At 45.2% G+C, this 25,859-nt stretch overlaps 1 protein-coding gene and 1 long non-coding RNA gene across 2 annotated transcripts; one reads left to right on the top strand and one right to left on the bottom strand.

The window, feature by feature from the left end:
* Positions 1-20,393, bottom strand: TNFSF15 (TNF superfamily member 15). Its single transcript, XM_028715454.2, has 4 exons — positions 20,105-20,393; positions 7,536-7,590; positions 4,889-4,921; positions 1-3,765 (listed from the first exon to the last, which is right to left on the bottom strand). Exons 1-4 carry the CDS (start codon positions 20,285-20,287, stop codon positions 3,317-3,319), a joined length of 720 nt encoding a protein of 239 aa, XP_028571287.2. The 5' UTR covers positions 20,288-20,393; the 3' UTR covers positions 1-3,316.
* Positions 15,578-23,125, top strand: LOC114589241 (uncharacterized). The gene is made up of 4 exons (XR_003704621.2): positions 15,578-15,877; positions 18,087-18,140; positions 21,615-21,740; positions 22,769-23,125. It is a non-coding gene; the product is annotated as an uncharacterized LOC114589241 (long non-coding RNA).
* The last annotated feature ends 2,734 nt before the right edge of the window (positions 23,126-25,859 follow it).

The raw sequence follows: 25,859 nt of genomic DNA, 5'->3' as shown, positions 1-25,859 counted from the left end.
TCATTTTTAAAAAATCATCTATTTAAATATTTAATACACAATAGCATCTAACATGTATTCCAGAAACAGAAAACAATGTGGGGAATTTATGTCAACAGAAGTTACATTAGTTTGTTTCCTCGTACATGAAGCAAACCTGAAAGACCTTAAAAACCAGTGTTTCAAAGGGAAATTAAGAAAAAGGAGAGAAACAAAGTCATTCGCTTCCCCAAACTGAATGAACCAGTTGCATAGATGCTCTTTTTTCTGGGTTCTCCCAGTTAACTATGCAGTATACTGAGTCCCACTCCTAACTATTATCCTTATGGCTTTTGAATAATCTGAAGGCATTGCTCACATACCCATATGCTATCCTGGACTTAATAATGTCTACAAACTTGTTCTCCCAATCCATCAAAGAAGTTTCCATATATGCTGTCATTTTATGCTGGAGAATAGGAACTCCCCCTTTTTTTTTTCCTTTTTGCATTATCACAACTCTGTTCTCGAACCAAGGACTAATTTGCAAGAGGGTGTCAGAGTGCAACAGAGAGTGAGGTATATTCTTGGGGCATATTTATTTTACAAGGATATTGTTAAGGGGTGGTTTAGGGAGCCTTAAGCCCTGAGGGTATTGTGCTAGGCCCCAGATCTTTTCATCCTCGCCTCCAATACTTTGCTTTCCAGACAGATGGGCATGCTGTAATACTCAGTGCTGCTAAGACTCCAGTCACACCTTATCGCCTGTTTTACATTTATGCACATTTGTTTTTGAGTCTTGTGCCCCAAGTCATTTAAGTACCTAGAGATACATCCACACCACAGATCTGAGCTGATTTAAGGGGTCACTCCCTCTCCACTGGGACAACCCCACAATTTTAGTCTGAGCAGAGCGGGTGCCACAGATTACTAATCTTTCACAGTTAATTCTTTGGGGAGAATGTTTAACAAAATCCCAGGATTCCATCTAGGAAATGTACAAGTGGTATAAAACTACTCAGAAATTTGCAGTGTGGATTAACCTGGCACTACTCAGTATTTTTATGATTGGCTTTGTTCTTGCTATTTTGCTATTTGTTTGTGCCTTGGCATTTCTGTCTTGGCATTTCTCACTGGAATGAAAGGCTGTGCATACATTATGATTCTAATAATAGCTAAGGAATGGCACATTTTGCATGCAGTGATGCATGTATACGAGCAGGCAGTGGCGTAGCGTGGGGGTGCAGGGGGGGCCGGCCGCACCGGCCGCAACATCTGGGGGTTAGGGTTAGGGGGCGCAAATCCACCGGTTAGGGGGCGCAAATTACTTGCCTTGCCCCGGGTGCTGACAACCCACGCTACGCCACTGCGAGCAGGTATAATATAGTATAGGTCAAAACCGAATTTCCATGCTGCACATCTCAAATCTTTGGGGTGGAGTAAGTGAATGCCATGATGGTTAATTAGAACCAGTCTAATATAGGCTCAGAGTGTAGCTATGACCTGTAGTTCTCTCCCTTGTCCCATGGTTCTCCACTGAAAGATTCACAGCAATGTGCACATAGCCCTGTAGTTTCTTGCTGATACACAGCTGTTCCAGTTACAAGGCTGGATTCCTCACAATTCCTTGTAGTCATGCAAACAGAGCCCATAACCAGGTATATCTCCATGCATTGTTTATTTCATTTCATTTCCCACCCTCTAAGAACAAAGAAGAAAAAAAGGGCGAGGGGTCAACATAGTACAATGCAATGATGGAGACAAACATTGAAAGCTCCACAGGTTCTGAAATGGTTTCCATTCCATTTCAAGGGGCAGGTAAGGCTTCAGAAGCTGCACTGATTTAAAAGATACAGAGGGGGTGTTCTGTTTGTCCCAGAGCAGAATGTGGGAAAGGGGCATGTGTCAAGCCAATAGCACCATTGTTTGAGCTTGGGAAATTTCACGCAGGGTGAAAAGCACAGGAACATGTGTGCACAAAGAAACTGCTTCAGATAATATAATCTTGGGAGTAGCAGCTTCAAACTGCCCAGGCAGACGTTTCCCTTCCTGCTCCTTTATGGAGTTTTTGTTTACCCCTTCTCTGCATACTCTTGACACTTGAGGTCTAGTTTAATTTGGGATACATCTAAAGTTAACTTTCTAATTGGAAAGATGAGCAAATTGTTACGGGGTCCAGTCCCTTCAGTGAACCTGCATTCACTCTTGTCTATGCTACTGAACTTCATAGTGATCACAAATACAATTGAATCAGGGGTATTGCTATAGTGTCATCCAAATGGGAAGGGAGCAAAGCTTGGATCTTTTGCCCCTTCCTCTATTTTTTTTTTTTTTTTACAGATTGACCTTCCCATTGGAAGTGGCATATATGTGAAAATAAATCAGCAAGTATAAATCATAGCAAAATCTGTGCTGTGCTTCGGGCCTCACAATGTCTTTGGATGAAATCAATATTATTATCAATAATATTATCAATATTATTTTTATGCTATGTTTTTATTCATGAGCACATTTACTCTCAGTCATTGGTAAAACACCACACCAAAACTTTGCCAGTGGTGTACAATGCGTCAGTGTGTCTGGCTGCAAACTGAAAGTTTGGTGATTTGAGTCCACCCAGAGATGGCTGTGGGCAGGATTCCTGCGTTATAGGAGGTTGGACTAGATGGCCCTTGGGGTTCCTTCCAACTGCAACTCTATGATTCTATGATTGTGTGTGTGATAGTATTTTTATCTACGTGCTAAAGTGTGCATACGAACTCTCCCAGTCATTGGTAAAACACCAAACCAAAAGTTTATTTTTCATTTGTTTGTTTTGGTGGTGGTGTATGTGCAAATCAGAAAATTATTGCTTAAAAATGACTCCTGACACAACTCTATGTGTGAGCAAATGAAGTTCAGGGAAAGGTCCTAGATAAGTGGTAGAGCATCTGCTTTGCATGCAGAAGGTCTCAAGTTTGGTCCCCAGCATCTCCAGTTAGGGATAGGAAGGACCCCATTCCTGGAACCCTAGAGAGTTGCTGTCAGTTAGTGTAGACAATACTGAGCCAGATGGACCAATGGGCCCAGAGTAGAATTGGCAGTTTTCTTAGGTTCTAAGCTGTGGATTCACTATCCTGAAAGAACTGAAAGCTCAGGGAGCTGAGCAGGCAGAATACACTCAAAACCAGCATTTACGTGACATGGAAGGATTCCAGATCCCTCAACTCAACTTCAGAAAACAAGACCAGAACTTCCCCATCAAGGCCATGTCAGCAGAGGAAATTTTTGGAAGCATTTGTAGGCAGCATCCTTTTATTACACTGCATTGTGGAAATTCTGGGCTGTAGTGGGAGAATCCATGGTTTCAAATGGGCAGTTAGATTAAGAAAGCACCAAAGTAGGTTATGTCTCCTTCACCACCAAATCCCACCAGTGCAGGGTTGCTGACATTGACCATGAGTGTGTCATCTTCCCATAGCTGGAAAATACCTCCAACATAAATGGTTTTCTTCCATTTTCCATAATTGTCAATGGAACTCTCGCCTTTCATGATTGGGCGAGGTGCAGGATAGCTTGGGCTCTTCAGTGAAACCACCTGCATTACGTTTCTTACATCCACTCCTTTCTTCCCACAGTACTCTATGTTTTCACATGTACCATCAGGACATCGGAAAGTGACCTGAGTGTAGACAAAGTAATATCCATTTTTTGGGATCACCAAGAAACCATTGAAATACTTCATTGGACTATGCTGTTCATTTCTGCGAACTGTCCACTCTAAGATTGGAAGCACATTGTTGGCACAGGATGAATTTTGCTTGATAGCTGTGATAAGACAAAGCAAAACAATTTAGGTATATGCTCTCACTGAGGGCTAAAAACATTCAAAGAGGCTGGTGGCTTTTGTGACTTTCTAGCCTGTTATTCAGATTCAGCCCCAAATCATCACCATCACCCCAGGAGTGGGGAAGAAAATGTGTACCTCCAGATATTTCTGAACAACAGCTCCCATAATCTCTGACTGTTGGCTGTGGTGGCTGAGGCTGATGAGTAATGGAGGGTCACTGGTTCCCTGCCACAAACTCAGATGAACACCAGAGGTCCCACCTGAACCCAGGTGAGCCTACCTGAGTCTATGGATAGGAGAGAGATTCAGTTTAGGTTGCATCCTAATGTGAACCTACCTACTGCACTTCCTGAAACAAAACACTGTCAAAAATGCAATGGTCACTCAAGATTTGCATTTCTCTAAATTTAGTGGTGCATGAAACTTGAACCAGTGCGTTCATCTCACTAGACTGGTAACTCTGTCTCTCCATTCTGTGCTATATCCAGTCTGTCTCTCTCTCTCTTCCTTCCAAATCCTCTCCATATTTTCTCAGGTCTATTTCTGTTTAGTGTTGCCCACTGAAGACCTAGAAAAGGGGTACTGTAGTTCTAGTGGGCCATTAGGATTTTGGCATGCCTGCCCATAGCCAGACCCCACCTACCAGTCAAGGGGGTGGCACAGCCCCTCAGCTTCCTCTGCTTTAGTCTCAGTGATTTCCTTGTAAAATTCAGCAGGGAGGAGGATGGGGACAAAACTAAAATTAGTTGGCTCCACATGGCACTGGCTCTGACTTTTCCTGTCACTGGCTTTTACACCACCTAATGTTGGGCTCCCCGTTCTCTGCCCTACCAATCTCAATGAGCATCAGCCACCACTTTAATAGTTTTGCCATCCTACCATATCTAGCCACTGCAAGAAGTATATGCTGTTCTTTTTAACACATGCACAGTACCATATTTCCAGACAACTGTGCTTTGCAAGCATGTATTTTAATACCACTGAACACTACCAGGGGCTATTCTTGAGACCTTTCTATTCTGATGGGCTTCTGAAAGTGGAAGGAACACACTCCAGAGACATAAATCTTTGGAGGAGAAACAACTGCAAAGTGAAAATTACCTGAAAGATGGATCTTTGGCTTGCTTTCCGAATCTGCAATGTAAGAGAGAAAGGGAAAGAGGGAGAGAGAGAGAATGAATTACCTGATGCACTCTAAGACCACAATCTTATACCCCCCCTTACTTTCTTCTGGATAAACCATACATTGCCCCTCTAACCAGATGTTGAGTGAGCCCAGCGATCTTGGAGCCAAATGTATATTGCCATCCCATAATAAAAGAGTGGAGAACTGTTTTAAACTCCAAGACTACATTCCCTTGAGGGCAACCTTCTTGGAATGCCATGGATGGGTGGCATCAGGGGCAAAAGTGGGCTGCATAATTGATGTGGTTGTTGAACTTTCTATAAATGTGCCAGTCAAATCTATTTCCTATAAATCATTGATCTTCACAAAGGTGCCAGCAGTGTAGAAGTATGTTTTAGCACAGGTGATCACCAGCTAAGGGGAGCATAGAAACCTTAAAGGTAGTGCATTTATTCTCATCTGTCAATAAATAATGGGATTTCTCACTATGGTTCAGGAAATAAGCTCTCTGGAGAATTTCTGAGAAATCTGTCCCTTGAATAAGTAGGCAGGGAGTGATACAGAATGTCAAGAACAATGTTTTCTGCCTATCCCTGGCTGCAGAGGCACAAACAGCATTTTAAAGGCAGCTTGGCTTATCACCCATCCAGAGGTGTAATGGTTAGTGTGTTGGACTAGGGCCTGGAGGAAACCAGGGTTCAAATGCTCACTTGGCCATGAAGCTCACTGGGTAACTCTGGGCCAGTCACTGATTACTCCCAGCATAATCTACCTTACATGGTTGTGATGTAATGAGCTCCATGGCTGAGTGGGGATTTGAGCCCTGCTCTCCCAGACCCCAGACCAAATTTCTAATCCTGGGGAGCTAACAGAGTACCCTCCAGATAGTGTTGGATTACACCTGCCAACAACCTCAGCCAAGATGGCCAATGGTCATGGATGATGGCAGCTGCAGGCTGGCTAGAGGACACCTGCTAGTTATTTCTGCTCTAACCACTACACCACACTAGCTCTCAACCAATACTGGTTTGTTGACCATCAAGCAGACTGTCCTGTAAGTTTGTTTTTTTTTTGTTATTGGAGGTCTGATAGCCCCTAATTGGAGATGATTTAGAAATGGATGGTCTGCATTTTGCATGGGTTGCACAGCACCATAGAGACCTCCTAAGGAGCAACTTGCTATAGCACATGTTGGAAGTGAACTGAGGCCCCTGAACCTCTGCAGTCCAGGGCTATGCTCCTTTTTGGACAGGGAGGATGGCCCCCTAGATGCTGTTGGGCTTCAACCCCCTTCAACCCCCATCCCCTAGCTCACAGAATCACAGAATCAACCCTAGCCCACAGAATCACAGAATTCTAGAGTTGGAAGGGACCCCAAGGGTCATCAAGTCCAGCCCCCTGCAACAGAGTTCAACAACATTTTGAGGGCCACATAAGTTTCCCATTCCTGCCATGGTGAATGCATCCCCCTTCCAAGCTGTGATATCACCTCAAGCACATTTTTCACCACTAGCTTTCCCCACAATTAAGCATCATGGGCGAAGGGCTGTAGCTCAGTGGGAGAGCAGCTGTTTTGCGTGAATAAGGTTCCGGGTTTAATCCTTGGCTTCTCTACGCAGGGCTAAGATAGACTCCTGCCTGAAACACTGGAGAACTGCTTCCAGTCAGTGTAGCAATAATGACCTAGATGGACCTGTGTTCTGACTCAGTTTGAGGTAACTTCCTTTTTTTTTTTGCACTTAATTTATTTATTATTAATGTTGTAATACATATATGAAATCTTTACATATTGATACAGCCTTTCCTACTCCCAGGAGGGAAGGGATTGAGAGCGGGAGACGATTCCTGCGTCATGCAGGGGGCGCCCTGCCCCCGCTTCAACTCCAGGGCTGGCGCCACGCCCCTCCCCAGTTGGGCACCCAATAGGGAAGCTCAGCGGGGGCGTGGCTTGCTGCTCAAACGCAGCCGCGCCAGCCTTCCCCACCATTGCACACATATTGATACATATACATTATATTCGTGAATTCACATTTTCACATTTCATTATGTACCAACATTTATCTATTTCTTATTTCTTGCCCTGTGTCTTCCCTCCACCCGCGCGTGACTTCCTTGTTATTATTTTGTAACTTTATTATTGAGATTGTAATTTTGTATCTTAATAATTAAACATTCAATCTTATATATCTGCTTAGCTTAGCTTAATTTAACTTAGTGAAATCAGTCTATACATATCAATAAATTCTTGTTGGAGCATCTTTGGTCATGTATTCTTCTACACATTTTCATTCCTGTTTGAGATTTTGATTAGATTGCATTCTAATTGTTGCCGTCATTTTCGCTAATTCAGTCATTTCAAAAAAAATATTTTGCCAATCTTTCAATGTTGGTGCTTCTTCTGACTTCCAACTTTTTGCAATCAATAACCTTGTGGCAGCTGTTGCATATAAAATGATTCTTTTCATGTCTTTTGGGATGTCATTTATTACAGTATAAGGTAACGTCCTATGCTCCTATTCTGCCAATGCCTGCTACTGCCTGGAGTAATTTGCTGCAGGGAGAATCTTATTTGGAACACAAAGCAAACACTACAATTCTTCTTCTTCTTTTAAGCAAACTCACAATTTGCAGGAGAGGCCTCTTGTTTCTGGAATATAGGAAGTGTTTCAGGTGACATCTGTAAAGGAAAATGCACAAGTGATTAATTCAGCAATATGGCACCTCTAATCCATGAGAGAGAGAGAGAGAGAGAGCGCTTGTGGGCGGGCAATGTCTTGTTTTAATTGATTGGACGTGGGTGGCGCTGTGGGTTAAACTACTGAGCCTAGGACTTGCCAATCAGAAGGTCGGTGGTTCGAATCCCTGCGACGGGGTGAGCTCCCGTTGCTCGATCCCTGCTCCTGCCAACCTAGCAGTTCGAAAGCACATCAAAGTGCAAGTAGATAAATAGGTACCGCTCCGGCAGGAAGGTAAATGGCATTTCCGTGTGCTGCTCTGGTTCGCCAGAAGCGGCTTAGTCATGCTGGCCACATGACCCAGAAGCTGTACGCCGGCTCCCTCGGCCAATAAAGCGAGATGAGCGCCACAACCCCAGAGTCGGTCACGACTGGACCTAATGGTCAGGGGTCCCTTTACCTAAGCCACACTGTCAGCCTTTTTGGCCAAATATTAGGGTGTAGATGCTCTAAATCACGGGTGTCAAACACAAGGCCCGCGGGCCGAATCCGGCCCGCCAGACCTCGTCATGTGGCCCGTGTAGCCGCCGCCGGCCATCAGCCTTCACCTTTTATTCTCGCTTTTCTTTCTTTTTTTGACACAAGAAAGCCGCCTCTTCAGCGCATGCACGGCAGCCTACAAGCCAGAGAACGTCTGCCCTCTAGCGGCGCCAGCCGTTCTACACAGGAAACCTCCACTTTACATGTCCTTTACATAGTCCTACAGATACAACCGGCCCTTTGAGGGTGACCAAACTGCTGATGCGGCCCCCGATGAATTTGAGTTTGACACCCCTGCTCTAAATCAAGCATGTCCAACCAGTAGATTGCAATCTACCAGTAGATCCCTGGCTGATCTTGGTAGATCGTGGGACCCTTATCGATCGTGGAATTAAATAAAGTTTACTGAAAGTTAACAAATAAAAGCTGAAGAACTCTGGGCAATCCTACCCTCTAAAAGCTCAACAACTCTGGGCAATACCCACCCCCACACGCACACTCCTCCTCTCTCCAATGACAATAGATAGATCACTGCCAGTTTTTTTTATACTGGGAGTAGATTGCAGTCTCTTGGGAGTTGGATGTGCCTGCTCTAAATAAATAAGGTACAGGACAGGTAGCAACTTGGGTGCAAAAGAACCACCAGGAGCCTTGAAACATATTCCTAATTGCTCCTTGGCAAGCTGAGGCTGTGTTTGGCACCTTTTAAACTGGGCACCAAATCCAAGCCCCTCTGGGATTGGTTCCACTTGGGAGCACACAACCCCTTCAAAAAGCAGGGTCTGAAGTCAGCTGATTAGCTTCACTCTAGAGTTTCAGGAGCTCTGCAGTGTATCAATAGGTTTATGGGTAATGAAAATCAAGCCCCACTTGGATTGGCTAGGAAAGTCATCAGCACTATGGTTTCAATTCAATTTGCACTGCCAAGTGGTGGTGGTGGGGGACCAGGCAAAGTGGTCCACCAGGGGCTGAAAATGTTCCCCACCCCTGTATTTATTCAACAATTTCAGACCAGTTTACCTGCAAGATCACCTTACCCCAAATATACTCACTCTACCACGTCTGTCTGCAGAACTGGCATTGTTACACTGCCACATAATACCTGTTCTGCATTTGTAAGAAATTGGTATTTTAGTGTGACAACACTTACACTCTGGAACTCCCTGCCTAAGGGACATCAGGCAGACACCTTCACTGTATGTACTATTTTCAGTGCCTGCTGAAAGGCTAGAGAAATCACACCAAGCAAAAATAAAACTCCACACATTCCTGTCCAGTTAATATTTGTACAGTGGTACCTCGGGTTACATACGCTTCAGGTTACATACGCTTCAGGTTATAGACTCTGCTAACCCAGAAATAGTGCTTCAGGTTACAGACTCTGCTAACCCAGAAATAGTGCTTCAGGCTAAGAACTTTGCTTCAGGATGAGAATAGAAATCGTGCTCTGGTGGCGTGGCGGCAGCAGGAGGCCCCATTAGCTAAAGTGGTGCTTCAGGTTAAGAACAGTTTCAGGTTAAGAACAGACCTCCAGAACGAATTAAGTACTTAACCCAAGGTACCACTGTACTGGTCAATCCCTGCCCACTCACTCACTCACTCACACAAACAAACCACCTCCCCCGACAACAATGCAGGCATTACTAATTACGGTAACTTGTCATTTGCTTCCTACAGCTGTGCTTACCAAACAGATGGAATGCGGGAGAGTCCCTTTGGCATGAGGACAGGACACCTGGTACATGCAGTTAACTTTTAACCCCTAGAGTCTAGACATCACTTTACAGCTGGAAACTGAGCAGGGTAACCAGATCTCCACCAAGCAATGCAGAGAGCCTTCATTTTGTTTTCACATTTGGAAACCTCAAGCAGACACAACACAATAATAGTTTTTTAAGCTCTTTAAGCACATTTAACGTGTGCAGTTTCAACCGGCCGGTTTGCCTGCAACTACTTAAGGTTGAAATCACACAAGTTAAAATGTGTGTAAGATGCAATCATACTGTCATCGCCATCGTTATTCACAGGACAATCTGGATTAGTAACATGTAGATGGTGCCTGAGTATCTCTCATAATATAACAGCTACCTGAAAAAGGGACTGTAGATTCAATGCGACTATCTGCTCCAGGTATTGCATATAGAACTTGGCTGTACAAGAAGCAGCAGGACTTTTTGTATTTAAGATATCCTCCTGCTGATTCTCTTTTAGGAGAATCTGCATTTTGTTATCTATTTCTCATTATTGTAATGGTATTTATATTACTGCCTTGAGTTTTATATTGTATAGATGTTATGCGCTGCCATTTGTGTTCTGCTTTCTAAACCATGCTGTGGTCTTTTGATGAAGGATGGTATATAAATTTAATAAGTAATTTCAAGGTCACCCTCCAGATGGTGGTGGACTCCAGCTCCTTTCATCCATGAGCAATGGCCATTATGAAAATTGAAGTCCAAGGATATCAGGGAGGGGAGGCACAGTTTCACTGACCATTATTTACAAAACCAGTCAGTGCTCTGCATGGGCTGACTGTACCACAAAGGGGACTTACCCCCTGCCAGCACTGGAGTGGGCGGGGAAGAAGGCAGGGGAAGTGTTGTCTGAGCTATTGACACCATGTGAAGTTTTTGGTTTGAAAATCATGGCTGTGAAAAGACCACTTGATTGATTTCCACTTTCCTTTCCATCTGCATTTCTGACCAAGGATAGATGAATCTATCAAAGTTGGTTTTACTCAGTTTTTGTATGCCCAGTCCTAAATTCTGTTCTTCACATTTCCACTTCAGTCTGAATACTTTTTTAAAGTCTTCATGAACAATTTCAATAATAATGATGGACTTTATCTGTATTGACAAGAGTCAAAATTAAAATGATTTACAAACTCAGAAAAAGCACTGCTTTGGTATGAAACAAGATCCAAATTAGAAAGTTAATGAATCTTACTATTTGCTCATACATACATACATACATGTATTAGGTGACCCGCTGCCCCCAAATCACAAGGACACAAACATTCTGAATACCTGAAATGTCTCCTATGGGACAGCAATCCCTTCACCACCAGGGAAGATCAGCAGAAAAGACCATGTTTAGGATCAGGGTGGATCTTCTGCACCTATGAGTACTTTATGCAGAAAGTACACCAGCAGAGATAATGCAGTACTGTATGTCATTTAAAGGTTAAGTCCGCTAGTCAAGAGGGGGGTGTGTGTGTGGAGATGTTGCTTAGCAACAATGTAGAGTGACATGAGCTAGCATGTGCTCTGGTTGGTTGTGTATTTCTCAGGAAGTTTTCTCCTCTGTGTTTTTAGCTGTATGCCCCCCTGTTATGTACAAGGCCTTAACTGAAAGACAAAACCTGTCTGTTCCTTTCTCCTCAAATAGGTATGTACTGTTTGTTGTTACATCTGTTCAGTAAACTGCTATCAGAACTTTTTGCTCTAGGCTCCACTTGCATTATTTACACAATTTCTCTAACACTTAAATAAAGAATGCAACCACCCACATCCGCCGATGGAGTTTATCCATGACATAAATAGTATGTTCAGTTCCCTGGTTTATGCTCAGCTGGGCCAACAAGCTTCCACCCTTGGCAGAGGCCCAGATTACAGAGCTCCACACATGACACCAATATACTTGCATTTCCTTGAATGAAAGCACTGTAGAAAGTTATTGAGCAATCTCATTTGCTGTGTGACCTCTGCTCATGCTAATTGCCAACGGATGTTTATGCAATAACTCCTACACGAGTTGCATATTGATAAGTGACAGAAACATGCTGAGTGCTGGTATTTATTATCAATAAGATTAACCAAGCAAAGGATTTTATCCCAGGTTATTCCTACTCAGAATAGACCCATTGAAATTGATGAGCATGGCTAGCTTAGGTTTGTTCATTCTGATTTACTTTAAGCAGAACTTAGTCCAAATCATTCCTGAACCCACCACATCTAGCAGTATTTGCTGCTGCATTGGTCTTCAACTACTCATCCAGTATCCACTATCAGGTTGTGGCCTGATCTAAGATGGGTCACAACAGCAGCTGTGCCACCATACAAATGTATTTTTTTTTGGGGGGGGGTTAAGAAGTAGGCCCCCAAATGCATGTCCCAAGCTTGGAAGAAGTTCTGTGTAATTCAACTAACTTTTACTCAAAGTAGATACATTGTAATTAATGAAGATGTCTGAGTTAGGGTCATTAATTTTAATGGGTCTACTCTGAATAAATACTCTGAATAAACATTAGTTGAATACCACCCACAGTCATCTTGGTTCCTGCTGGATATTGTCTTGTCTGATCCCACCACGGGTTGGTTGTGAGACTATTTTAACGTTGCACAGTCTCCATTTATAAGTTTTGAAATGAATAGGCCCACAACAATATACACCTCTATGTGGAAGGCTCCCTTGTTGATATGTGACTCATGCTTCCAATATGACCCTTTACAGAATCTATTTTATTGTGGTGTCTGCAAGTGTACTAAACCTTCTGTTTATTTTATTCGAACTTCAATAGTGTGCTTGGGGTTGCCACCTCTGTTCTGGAAAAATACAGGACAGAGCAGGGCAGGGCAGTTCGGGGTTATTTCCCCCTTCCCATCTGGTTCTAAAGTGACTTCAAAGCAATCCATTACAATCTCTTGCAGCCTAACAGGATGGCATCTCTGGAATTTGTCACACACAAACACGTGCACACACACATACACATGAATTTTAAAATCTGTCTGTGCTTGGCTACCCGGAGCTTAAATACATGACCTTTCACACACCCTTTCAAACAAATGCATTCGGAGAGGATCCCAAACTTGGCAGAGAGAGAGAGAGAGAGAGAGAGAGAGAGAGAGAGAGAGAGAGAGAAGACTTGAAATACAAGTCAAAACTGTATCAATACAGGATGCAGCATTTTACGTTGATATACGGGACAATCCTGTATTATACAGGACAGGTGGCAACCCTAATATGTGCTTCACACAGCCGTTGTTCGTTGTTTCTTTATTGTTTGCATATTGTTGTTTTTGATCACTGCAGATGGTGACAGCAGTCACAAAATTAAAAGATGCCTGCTTCTTGGGAGAAAAGCAATGACAAACCTGGACAGCATCCTAAAAAGCAGAGACATGACAAGGTCCGTATAGTAAAAGCTATGGTTTTCCCAGTAGTGATGTATAGAAGTGAGAGCTGGACCATAAAGAAGGCTGATCGCCGAAGAACTGATGCTTTTGAATTATGGTGCTGGAGGAGAAACATTCCTAAACATTAGGAAGAACTTCCTGACAGTAAGAGCTGTTTGACAGTGGAATTTGCTGCCAAGGAGTGTGGTGGAGTCTCCTTCTTTGGAGGTCTTTAAGCAGAGGCTTGACAACCATATGTCAGGAGTGATCTGATGGTGTTTCCTGCTTGGCAGGGGGTTGGACTCGATGGCCCTTGTGGTCTATTCCAACTCTATGATTCTATGAGACTCTTAAGAGTTCCATGGACTGCAAGAAGATCAAAGCTATCCATTCTGAAGGAAATCAGCCCTGAGTGCTCACTGGAAGGACAGATCGTGAAGCTGAGGCTCCAATACTTTGGCCACCTCATGAGAAGAGAAGACTCCCTGGAAAAAACCCTGATGTTGGGAAAGATTGAGGGCATAAGGAGAAGGGGACGACAGAGGACGAGATGCTTGGATAGTGTCTTCAAAGCTACCAGCATGAGTTTGACCAAACTGCGGGAGACAGTGGAAGACAGGATTGTCTGACGTGCTCTAGTCCATGGGGTCACGAAGAGTCGGACACGACTAAACGACTAAACAACAACAACAAATTGTTGTTTTTGAAAACTCAGTAAGCACATCTTACAGTACAGTTGAGTTAGATGAATTAATTTCAGTGGGTCTGCACGAGTACACATTACTTGAATACCAATCATGGTAATCTGTCATGTTTGATTCTTGATGTGGCTGTTCATATCCCAGTGCGACACTTTTCTCCAGGCCTTTTGTATATACACTGCTATTCAGTGCTTTTTATCTAGGGACACTCAAGGGTATGCAGTACCAGCACCTTTCTTTTCCTGGAAAAAAACCACTGGTTAAAAGCATGACACTTACTGTAACAACTTCATGGTGAGTACTGGCACCTTTTTTTCTGGAAGAAAAGCACTGCTGCCACCCAATTTCACTTTCTGTTGGGGGCAGAGAATAAACAGGTGGAGGTGCAAACTTGAGCGGTACATGCAGGCAAGAGAGATACAGAGGGTGCACATAGCTGTGCAGATATGTGCTAACACTGCAGCACTCCTAAAATGTTCCTCAGTCTATGCAAGTGATTGCCCAGATTTTTTGAGGGGGTAGAGGGTAATAATAAAACCCCACACATACAAGTCATTTGGAAAAGCAAACCACAGTATTTGCATGCTTTGCACACAATGTTAAACCATTAAATAAAGTTTAGTTAATAAATCCCAATTTATTCATTACTAAATAATTAATATACTTATTTATTAGTTATTACTAATTAACTATTTGCTGTTAAACCATTACCTGCCAGCCCTTTAACTATGGTTTGTTAGCAAAAAGGAACGATGGTTTGTTGTTGGCTTACTGAACTTTGCTATGGTTCAGTGATAGGTGCAAACTCACACAGTTCCTTAACTATGGCTTAGGTGTAGCTTGTTTGTTTACCCCACCCACATCGCCAGGCTATAAAGATGCTAGTCAATGGGGTGGTGGTGGTTAGAAGTTGTCTTTTGCTCAATGACTTTCACAGACTGGGCTGGGCAGCCTTAAGTTTACACATGTTGGAAAGTCCCAAATCTGGATTGCAAGGGGAAAGGGTTTTTGTGGCGGGGGGGGGGGAGGGGGGCATATTGGAAGCACCAACACTGGGGGGAGACAGGAGAGGAGATGAGGTATATGAAGTAAGGTGATCTTAGCAGCATCAGCAGCACAATCCACCCGCTCTCCTGGACATTCCCTGAAACCTGTGCACACTATGTAGTCACATCCTTCATCCCCTTCCCTCATGCAACAGTTTTCAGGAGCATGGAATCCTGCCTGAAAACAAAATGTCTCATCACCCTGGCACTGGATTCCCCTCATTCATGGGATGTCAAGGAGTCTGAGTCAGAAAGGGAAATTACAGAGAGGGCCAGCCCCAGAAGCACATCCATGAGAGGATCTCGTGATGCTGGCACCACTCCAGCCAAAGGGTGTAATGTTGCCATACTCTGACCCTGAGGACTCTCGTATCACAGAAGCCCTCATGCAGCCAGCCAGCCTTCCCTGCTAATTTGTAGTGGAAAAAAACAGTTGGAGAAGGCTGGGCCCTTTTAACTGAAGAAGCCCTTTCAGTAAAGTTAGACAGAAACACTTGCTGCTATGTAAGGCTCAAGACAAGTCCACACTTCTGCTAGTCCCATGGCTAGAAAGCACAGGTGTGAACAGTTTTCCACTTGACCCATGCTTTCTAGATACAGGCCCAAGTGGTTTTCTCTCTGCTCCACTCCTTTCCCAGGTTTGCTCCAACTGAGTGCTAAAGAGTGGTTTTCCCGTGGTGGTGTGGGGAGTGAGCAGTGAGAGAAGAAGAAGTGTAGAGAAGCCCGGAGTCTAAGGTCACATCTGCCCCAAACAACAAACTCTTATTCCACTTTATCAGTCATGACTTCCTGCAAAAACATGATGGAAACTCTTGTTTGTTACGGGTACCGACCTCACAGATCTACAGTTCCCACCAGTCTCAACAAACCATAGTTCCCAGGATTCTCCAGGTATGTTATAGTGAGATAAGAGTGCCTTAAATGTAAGGTGTGGGTACTGACCTTCAACGCTGACTGGTGCTTGAGCAACAGCAGAATCCTGTGCGAGGCTTGGCCCTAAGAGGAGGACAGAGCAAGAAAAAGTCCCTGCTCTCCAACATTTTTTGCAGAATATTTGAAACAATATTAGACTATATACTCTCTAATGGGTTATATTCATGCAGCTCCCCTATCTGGGGAAGGATGATATAGTATCTAAATGGGAAAGTAATGGAGTCACATTTCAGTATAACACTGCGGGGGGGGGGGGGAGTGCGCGCACAAGGGAATAATGTAGAGCAGTGGAAGGAAGGGGTTAAAGAAACCCTAGGCTGCTATAATCTTTTGAGTGCTCTTGAGGAGAGTGGGCAAAGAACTCTTGAGAAAATTTCCACACCTTTGCAGCCAGCCAATAGGAAGGGGCAGGGAGATCTGCCTGAGGCAATGGTAGCAATACAGCTCTATGAATTCTTTTGGGATGTTGGGTAGGTAATATGAAGCACATGGGGAGTCAAGTAGGCCATAAAATGTAAAGGTAAAGGCCATAAAAGGTAAAGCTCCAGTCATGGCCGACTCTGGGGTTGCAACGCTCATCTCACTTTATTGGCCGAGGGAGTCGGCGTTTGCCCACAGACAGCTTCTGGGTCATGTGGCCAGCATGACTAAGCCGCTTCTGGCAAACCAGAGCAGTGCACAGAAATGCTGTTTACCTTCCCACCGGAGCAGTACCTATTTATCTACTTGCACTTTGACATGCTTTCGAACTGCCAGCTTGGCAGGAGCTGGGACTGAAGAACGGGAGCTCACCCCGTCACGGGGAATCGAACCACCGACCATCAGATCGGCAAGTCCTAGGCTCTGTGGTTTAACCCACAGCGCCACCCACGTCCCTTTTAAGTAGGGCATATGCTCCCACAAAACAAGCCATCTTTGCATGATCTTCTTTGTGGTGATTTGCAGTTTGCATAATGAATTGTGGTTTAATTTTGGCTAAGTGCAAGGGTATGGAACCTTGGGGCAAATGTGCCCCTTCTCTGGCTGCTCTTTCTGCCCCTTGTAACTCATCCCAGACTACACCTCTGACTTGCCTTGGACTGCCCCCTGAGTGTTTTTGCCTGGCTGGAATGTGTTCCTGGGACTCCCATGATGCCTCTTGCTTGCCTGGAGGGGGGATGGAGAGGAGAAGGTGTAGAAACTAGCCAACTGTACAAAGGTAAATTTTACATGTGTTGCTTTGTCAGCTTTTGCCTCTAATCCTGCTCATGTGGCCCCTAGAATCCTGCCTAGAAGGAAATGCAGCCCCCGGGCTGAAACGAAAGTTCCCCACTCCTGGGTACAGGTGATGAATGCACCAGGCCACTCCGTAGAAATGCAAAAGCATGGAGAGACCAGGAAAAAAGGTGTGGGGGACTATGGAAATTAAATATACTGTGTTTTTCGCTCTATAAGACGCACCAGACCATAAGATGCACCTATGTTCTGGAGGAGGAAAACAGGGGGGGGGGGGAATATTCTGAATCCCAGAAGCCAGAACAGCAAGAGGGATCTGGCTTCTGGGATAGCCTCTTGCTGTTCTGGCTTATGGGATAGCCATGCGAAGCCTCTTCAGGGCAGCGGGATGAAGGCTCCCCCTGCCCGGAAGAGGCTGTGCACGGCTAAGCCAGAAGCCAGCACAGCAAAAGGGAAGCCTCAATGCAAAGCCTCCTGAGTGAAGAGGCAGGAATGCTCCCGCTGCACTCAAGAAGCCAGGAGAGCAAGAGGGATTGGTGCGCACTGATCCCTCTTGCTCTCCTGGCTTCTGGGATAGCTGCGCAGCCTGCATTCGCTCCATAAGATGCACACACATTTCCCCTTACTTTTTAGGAGGGGGACAAGTGTGTCTTATAGAGCGAAAAATATGGTAAGTGTTTCAGGTAACCTCCTGGCTCTCATTTCTGGATCTCTGTGCATGTTAGGATTCTCTCTAAATTGCAGGATCCCTCTCAAGGTATGGAAGTTCAGTGGGCTCTTTAACTCATTGTGTTCTAGTTCCATCCTATCACCCTTCTCATATTTCACTCCACTGCTGAATCTGCCCCTCTCCTCCAGCCATCCTGCATGTGGGATCTTTGCCTCTTACCTACTATCTCTTCTGGGACCATGTCCCATTCACCTTTTCCAACCTTTTGTCTGCTCCACACAGCTCCTGCCTGCCTCACAGCTGACCAAATTGTCAAAGCAAGCCTTCTTGCGGAAGGTGAGTTTTGAACACCCTATTCTCGGCTGCTATATTACCCGAGCAATTGAATGTTTATGGACATTCCATAGCATCACCACTAGCATCACCCAACCATCGTCTGGAACCTCACTGCTAGAAGCACCACAAAAAGTCTGTGTCACAAAGCTTAGTGACATCAAAAGAGTTCTGGTGAATGAAGCCAAAGTCCAGCAGGCTGTTCTCACTAGTGGCCAACCTGCCTCTGTGAAGGCTTTAAGCAGGAGCCAAGTGCAATTGCAGCTCTCCTCACGTGATTCCCAGGAACTACAGTATATTCAGAGGATGGCCTTCTCCAACAGCGGTGATAAAACACCAAATCAGGTTGCAGGTTTTTGATTTTCTGGATTGTCCAACCTTATATTGTCCAACCTTTTATGCCTCAAGTCTTCCATGGGAGATGAGGACACAACACACAGACACACACACACCTTCAGTCCGGGGCCCTCCAGAAAAAGTCGACTTCAATAAGTCTTCCTGCCCTGATATAATGATTCCATTGGGGACAGAATTCCACTCCCCTAATCAGGTCCAGTGGTACCTTGCCGTGTCCCCTGTCCTCTAACACTCAGCTGAGTGAGTCTGATAAGAATTACTCAGCTTGAACTGGGGGACTCAGTCATTTAGTCTGGCAGGTTACTTCTTGAGCTGTCTCAGTTAAGTCACCTTGCTGAGCTGTTGTGAATAACAAAAGTGGCATCTTTGATCTACAACAGGAGTGGGGAATTTCAAACCTTGGGGCCAAAGGTGGCCCTCAAAGCTTCTCTGTCCAGCCCTCAGGGTTCCTCCCCACACCACTATGCCTACCCAGGTGCACCCCCTCTCCCCAAGAGAGTGTCTTTAACTGGCTTGACTGTATCCTTGAACTCTGATTATGCCTTCTACTTGGATGATAGAGAGGGGTGTGAAAGTGTGTGTACAAACTAGTCTACGATTTAAAGGTAAAACGGACATTCATTGCTTCGCCTGCATCGCCTCTGGCCTCCCACCCCCTCACATGTACACCCCAGAATACTGACAAAAAGTGAATGCAACCCATGGGCTGATAAAGCCCACCCTCCCATCTATAGTAGTCAGCACACGCACACATCTTAAATTTGCGGTAACAACAGCGACCTGCTCCCTTATGCTGGAGATGAGCAAATTACTGGAGCGCGTTGCAATCTAAACTTCATCCTACAAGCATGCCCCTAAAAACACACAGCCATCGCCATGACAAGAAGCAGAGGAGAAACGAATGAATGAACGAAGGAAGGAAGGGAAGAGTAACGTTCCAACTACACTTCCGGATTCCACAACTGTGAAGAGAGAAACAAACTCCCACCTCCTCTGGTCCACAACATTTCTTTGGGACGCGGTTCTGTGGAGCCCCACCCGCTTCACAGCTTCCCTAGCCAAAGATCCCTCCGTGGGTTTCCGCATTGTTTATTTGTTTGTTTACTTAACAGAGTATATAGACTATTTAATCATTCCAATACCTCTTAACAGAAAACGATAATGGCAAGTCAGCCTACAGACGGATCAAAATACGAGTAAAAACAAGTTAAAATGTTCAGCATGAAATTTACATGTTGAGCGTTCAGTGAGAAAGTACCTGCTTTGCGCGTCCCAAAGTCCCAGGTCCCGGGCATCTCCCAGTACGACTGGGGGAAGGGGACGAGGATCCTGCCTTAAAACACTGGAGGGTGCGCTGCTGGAAGTTCTGAGCTAGACGGATCCATGGCCTGACTCGGCAGCTTTCTCTGATAAATCCCGCCCACAGAGAGACAACCTACCCTTTGATTTGGGGAAGCGCGGGAGCTCAGCGTAAGAGCATCTGCTTTGCATGCAGAATGTCCCACGTTCAAATAAATACCTGGCATCCCGTGGTTCGAAACCCCGGGGAGCCGCTGCCGGTCAGTACAGACACTACAGAGTAAAACGCAGGTCCTTGTATTATTCCTTACCTCGTCTTGCTTGCACCTGAGGCTGCTGCTGCCCAGCAGGTAAATCACGGGCATAGCCAAGAGCACAAGAAGCAGAAGGCAAAAAAGCGCCAGGCACTGGAGCCTCCGCAGGTCGCCCGCCAGCCGCTCCCACCTGTACCCGTAATGCTCTTCCGCCAATTGCTGCATTCGCGCCCCGTCCATAGCCAAGTCTTCCCCTGGCTCTGAATATCACCGAGCCAATGGGGAAGGGGGGGTAGCAAATGTCTTCTGGGCCCTGATTGGGGACCCATTATATAGCCCTGTATATTCCTGGGTGGAGATAGGAGGAGAGGGGGGGAGGGCGCGAGAGCCATCCCACTCCGCGACGCGACTAGAGGGCACGTGGAGTTTAGGGGGGAGACACACCCTTCCATCTCAGCCAGGATGCCACACCTACGCTGGAATCGGCTCGCTTTCCCTAACGCCTGGGCTGGGGAGGATGGCACTTAGGAAGGAGGAAGTCGGAGGAAAGTCCCCGAGGGGAAGGGAGAAACGCGAGTGAGGGAGGCAGTGAGTGGGGCAGCGGCAGGAGCTTCCGCTGAGACTAGCTGGAGTGTCAGTTTCCAGGTGCCTTTCTCAGTCTCTGTCTCGTTTCCTATCTTATCTGAAGCTCATACACCTTTTTGAGGCTCTTAATAAAAGAGGCCCAAGGTCTTTCAAATTGTTCTCACCTTTAAGAATGTAAGAAAAGCCCTGCTGCATCGGACCAAGAACCTATGTAGTGCAGCACTCTGATTTCTCAGTGGCCAAGAGATACTTATGGGAAGCCTGCCTGCAGGACCTGAGGACAACAGCACATCTCCCCATTTGTGATTGCCAGTGACTGGTATTCAGAGGCATACTGCCTTCCACAGTGGAGGGAGAACAAAGCCATTATGGCTAGGAGTAGCATCCATTGGGGATGCGGGTGGCGCTGTGGGTAAAAGCCTCAGCGCCTAGGGCTTGCCAATCGAAAGGTCGGTGGTTCGAATCCCTGTGGCGGGGTGCGCTCCCGTTGCTCGGTCCCAGTGCCTGCCAACCTAGCAGTTCGAAAGCACCCCCGGGTGCAAGTAGATAAATAGGGACCGCTTACTAGCGGGAAGGTAAACGGCGTTTCCGTGTGCGGCTCTGGCTCGCCAGAGCAGCTTCATCACGCTGGCCACGTGACCCGGAAGTGTCTCCGGGCAGCGCTGGCCCCCGGCCTCTTGAGTGAGATGGGCGCACAACCCTAGAGTCTGTCAAGACTGGCCCATAGGGGCAGGGGTACCTTTACCTTTTAGCATCCATTGAGACCTTTATCATTTTTGAAAGGTGCTGGTGGCCGTCACATTTAGTGGGAGCAAATTCCATATCATACCTGTGTGCTGTGTGAAAAAATACTGTATTTTTCTGGGTATAAGACGGTATCCCCCCCAAAAAAATTTGTAGTTAAAGTTGGGGGTCATTTAATACATGGATAGTGAATGCAGAGGGGTTAAAAAACAAACAAACACTACTTATCTTCCTGCAGGATCAATCCAACCCTGTCGGATGAAAAAGTGGATGAGTTTGTGCCCTTGAAGAACACGTTTTAGGGATGCTTAACCACACCACATCACCAGACAGTCAGGAGGAGGCCCTTCTTGGCACGCTGACAGTAAGTGATGATTAAACATCCACCCACCCATTTTAACCTAACTTACAGGCCAGGGCCAGGAAAGCAGCCTCGCCTCTGTTCTAGGCTCTCTTCCACCCTCAGCCAACTCATCTGCACTTGCTTGCCTCTGGCACTCTGCTGATGGTGCTAGGCCACTTGAAGGGGCGCTGTCACTCATGCATAGCCTTGTGTTAATAACAAAAGACAAGGCTGCTGGATCAGGCCAAGGGCCTATCTAATCCAGCATCATGTTCTTGCCAGCAAGACGCCTGTGGAAAACCCTCAAGCAGAACACAAGCTCAAAGGCACTCTCCCCTCATGAGGGTTCTAGCCACTGGCATTGAGAAGCATTGGAGGCAGAGCAGAGCCACTGTGGCTAGTTGCCATTAATAGCCCTCTCATCCATGAATTTGCCTAATCCTCTTTTAAAGCCAACCAAGTTGGTGATAGGGACTCTGGTGGTGCTGTGGGTTAAACCACAGAGCCTAGGACTTGCTAATCAGAAGGTTGGCAGTTCGAATCCCCGCGATGGGGTGAGCTCCCTTTGCTCGGTCCCTGCTTCTGCCAACCTAGCAGTTTGAAAGCACGTCAAATTGCAAGTAGATAAATAGGTACCGCTCCAGTGGGAAGGTAAACGGTGTTTCCATGTGCTGCTCTGGTTCACCAGAAGTGGCTTAGTCATGCTGGCCACATGACCCGGAAGCTGTACGCCGGCTCCCTTGGCCAATAAAGCGAGTTGAGCACCACAACCCCAGAGTTGTCTGCGACTGGACCTAATGGTCAGGGGTCCCTTTACCTTTAAGTTGGTGATGCTCACTGTCTCCTGGGGGAGCAAGTTCCATAGTTTAATTATGTACCGTGTAAAAAAATACTTTCTGTTTTCCGCCTTGAATTCTCCAACATTCAACTTCAGTGAATGTCCACAAGTTCTAATGTTAATGACAGAGGGAGAAATACACTTTTCTCTTCACATTCTCCTTGCCATACATAATTTTATAAACTTCTGTCATGTCATCTTTTACCCACAGTGCCACCCCTTGGGCTGGATGTAAGTATGAAGGCAGGTAAGCTGGAAGATGAGAGCTAGGTAAAATCAGACAGAGGTTGGTGGAGTCATTCCTCATTTGCCCTAATGGACCAGCCTTCTGGTAGAACAACAGCTTCAGCAAGATGACTGAGCAGAAAGGCCAAAGCTTCAGCAACAGGGAAAAGGAACATTTTTGGAATTGCTGACCTTCCATTGTAGTGGGTGTAAGATCTAACCCAGATCCATCCTCTAGCATGCACAAAAGTCCCAGAGCTTGAGACAAATGAAGACTAGAAGACTTCTCAGAGGGAGAATTTGAAAGCTGTTGCTCTCTCAGCTCCACTGTCACGAAGCAAAAAAGCTGACAGTTCCTGGGTGACACTTAAAGGTAAGAACTAGACATTCTGTCCAGACTGATTCCTCAGTAAGTGGATGTCTTTGACTTGAAGAAGGCATAGCAGGAAAAAGTTTTTCACATATACACAGCTGGAATTGAGTAATCCCTCTGGCTCATTTATGCAAAGGTCATAAATTTTTCTAATCCTCTCTTAAAGTCATCCAAGTTGGTGGCCATTACTATCTCTTGTGGTAGTGAATGTCAGGTTTTCAACGCACTTTCCATCTAGTGTCATTAGAGTGCTAATTTCATGAGCTTCTTACCTCAAAACACAACCCAAAGCTATCCCATTGGGAATGGAGATTAGAATCCACCCTACTTGGATGACTAAAACAATTAAGGGGGTGGAGTGACTTTCCTATGAAAAAAGGTTGCAGTGGTTGGGACTTAGTTTAGAGACAAAGCAAACAAGAGGTGAACATTTAGTCTCTTAAATAACTACTATGAGTGAAAGTCATGCCAAAATTCATTGTGCCCAGCTAAACGTGTTGCAAATCTTAGCACATATTTTTCAGCACATGAAAACAGAGTGTTCATGTTTACTATAGCCATCCTGCCACTATTTTGGCCCTCATTCTCATTCCTCTTGGTACATCTGCTGTACTAATGTAAGAAGAACCCTGCTGGATCAGGCCAAAGGCTGAACTGGTCCAGTATCATGTTCTCACAGTAGCCGCCTACATACTATTGGGAAAACCAAAATCAGTACCTGAGTGAAACAGAAACACACCCCATTTGTCATCCCCAGCAACTGGTATTCAGCGACATGCTGCCTTGGACAGTAGAGGGAGTCATTAGAAGCCTTATCCATTGTCTTCCTTTTTGAAAATGGAACATTTCAGTAAATTTTGGCAAATTATCATACTTCGTTAAAGCACTCTTGTTCAGTTGGAACCACATGGGCATACACTTTAACTGTTATCAACATTTTAGCTGCAGATAACATAAAAAGGTAATGGGTAAAGGGACCCCTGACCATTAGGTCCAGTCGTGACCGACTCTGGGGTTGCGGCGCTCATCTCGCTTTATTGGCCAAGGGAGCCGACGTACAGCTTCCGGGTCATGAGGCCAGCATGACTAAGCCGCTTCTGGCGAACCAGAGCAGCGCACGGAAACACCGTTTACCTTCCCGCCGGAGCGGTACCTATTTATTTACTTGCACTTTGATGTGCATTCGAACTGCTAGGTTGGCAGGAGCAGGGACTGAGCAACGAGAGCTCACCCCATCACGGGGATTCGAACCACCGACCTTCTGATCGGCAAGTCCTAGGCTCAGTGGTTTAACCCACAGCGCCACCCACGTCCCTGCAGTTAACATAATGCCTACTAAATCATGATGGTCTGGTTGGACATCTCTCTCTCTCTTTAGAGATAATTCAAGGTATTTTGTAATAGGTTCATTGGTATGTGATATCCAATCCATTTTTTGTATGAATGCAGTATTTCCTCCACCCCCGCAATTTTTGGTTTACCATATTTAGATGGAATCCACCACACTCTTTCCACATTTCCTGCATCAATTATTCTGTGATACATTTTTGGCAAACGGAGCGAGGTCACATACCTACTATATGACTTTTTAAAAAGTTATATTTACTCCATTAGATAGGGCCACATTAGTGGAAAATATATCTCCATTTCCTGTCCCATTATATTTGTTTCTAATGTTTTCTGTCACCTCTTTTACAATTAATTCCCATTCTATGTAATCATCTTTGTTAGCTATCAAAATGTGATAAGAGATACCAGTTGCTCCATGTTTGACAAACTTTTTAAATGATGACATTTCCCATGTAGAAAACGCTGTCCTTGTACTTGTACTGAGTCTAATCATTGGTCCATTTAGAAGTTCTGGAAAATGAGAATGAGTAACACGAACTAGGTAGGCTTGCTTTTAAATGCCAACCAGATCAAATTTATCCCCAAATTTCTACAGATTTTCATATCTCTCCCATTTTTCTACTCTAACTTCATATCAGGCATGGGGAACAGTTGACCTTCCAGATGACGTTGAATTACAACCCCCATTAACCCCAGCAAGCATGGCCGGTAGTTTAGGATGGTGGAAACTGTTGCTCAGCAACATCCAGAGAGCCACAAATTATTTACATTGTTGTTGGTTCATGTGCCATTATGACACATTGCATCTTGGGATGATCTCTAAAAATCCACAGTTTTGGATCCAGACTTCCTATAGGTAGAATTCCTTTCATCAGACACTTTTGCTGGAAAAAAAGGGGCAGGTGATTCTTGTCAATTTCTTCTTCCTTTGGTGGTGTGTGCGCCTTGATCAGCTTTGTCTACATATCAGCAGTTCAAGCACCAGTGGAATTTTCAGTCCCCACTCACAGATAAACAGCACAGAGGCGCTTACTGAATTCTGCGTATGTGCCTGCTCATGCACCTATGTGCACAGTCACATTAAAATTGAATGTGCATCCTTATCTAGAAAAGGACAACACAAAGAATCCATTTAGAATCCATCTATTCTTCCTGCACCCAAAAACTTGAAATGGTCAAATGTGCATGCATGCACGTCTTTCCTTCAATGTACTTTCAATTCTTTCAGATGTCTTCTAAATGTCAGATAGTTATTTATCTCTTTGACATCTGGTGGGAGGGCGTTCCACAGGGTGGGTGCCACTACCAAGAAGGCCCTCAACTTGTTCCCTGTAACTTGGCTTCTCACAGTGAG

The sequence above is a fragment of the Podarcis muralis genome, chromosome Z (assembly GCF_964188315.1).
Source record: "Podarcis muralis chromosome Z, rPodMur119.hap1.1, whole genome shotgun sequence".
Lineage (NCBI taxonomy): Eukaryota > Metazoa > Chordata > Lepidosauria > Squamata > Lacertidae > Podarcis > Podarcis muralis.
This window is presented reverse-complemented; position numbering and strand designations above follow the sequence as displayed.

Excerpts from the sequence above, each read along its gene's own strand:
- TNFSF15 (XM_028715454.2), bottom strand. The coding sequence starts at position 20,287 with ATGGACGGGGCGCGAATGCAGCAATTGGCGGAAGAGCATTACGGGTAC. Across the intron at positions 4,922-7,535 it reads AGAGGCCTCTCCTGCAAATT|ATTCGGAAAGCAAGCCAAAG; the intron begins GTGAGTTTGCTT and ends CTTACATTGCAG. Across the intron at positions 3,766-4,888 it reads GCCAAAGATCCATCTTTCAG|CTATCAAGCAAAATTCATCC; the intron begins GTAATTTTCACT and ends GTCTTATCACAG.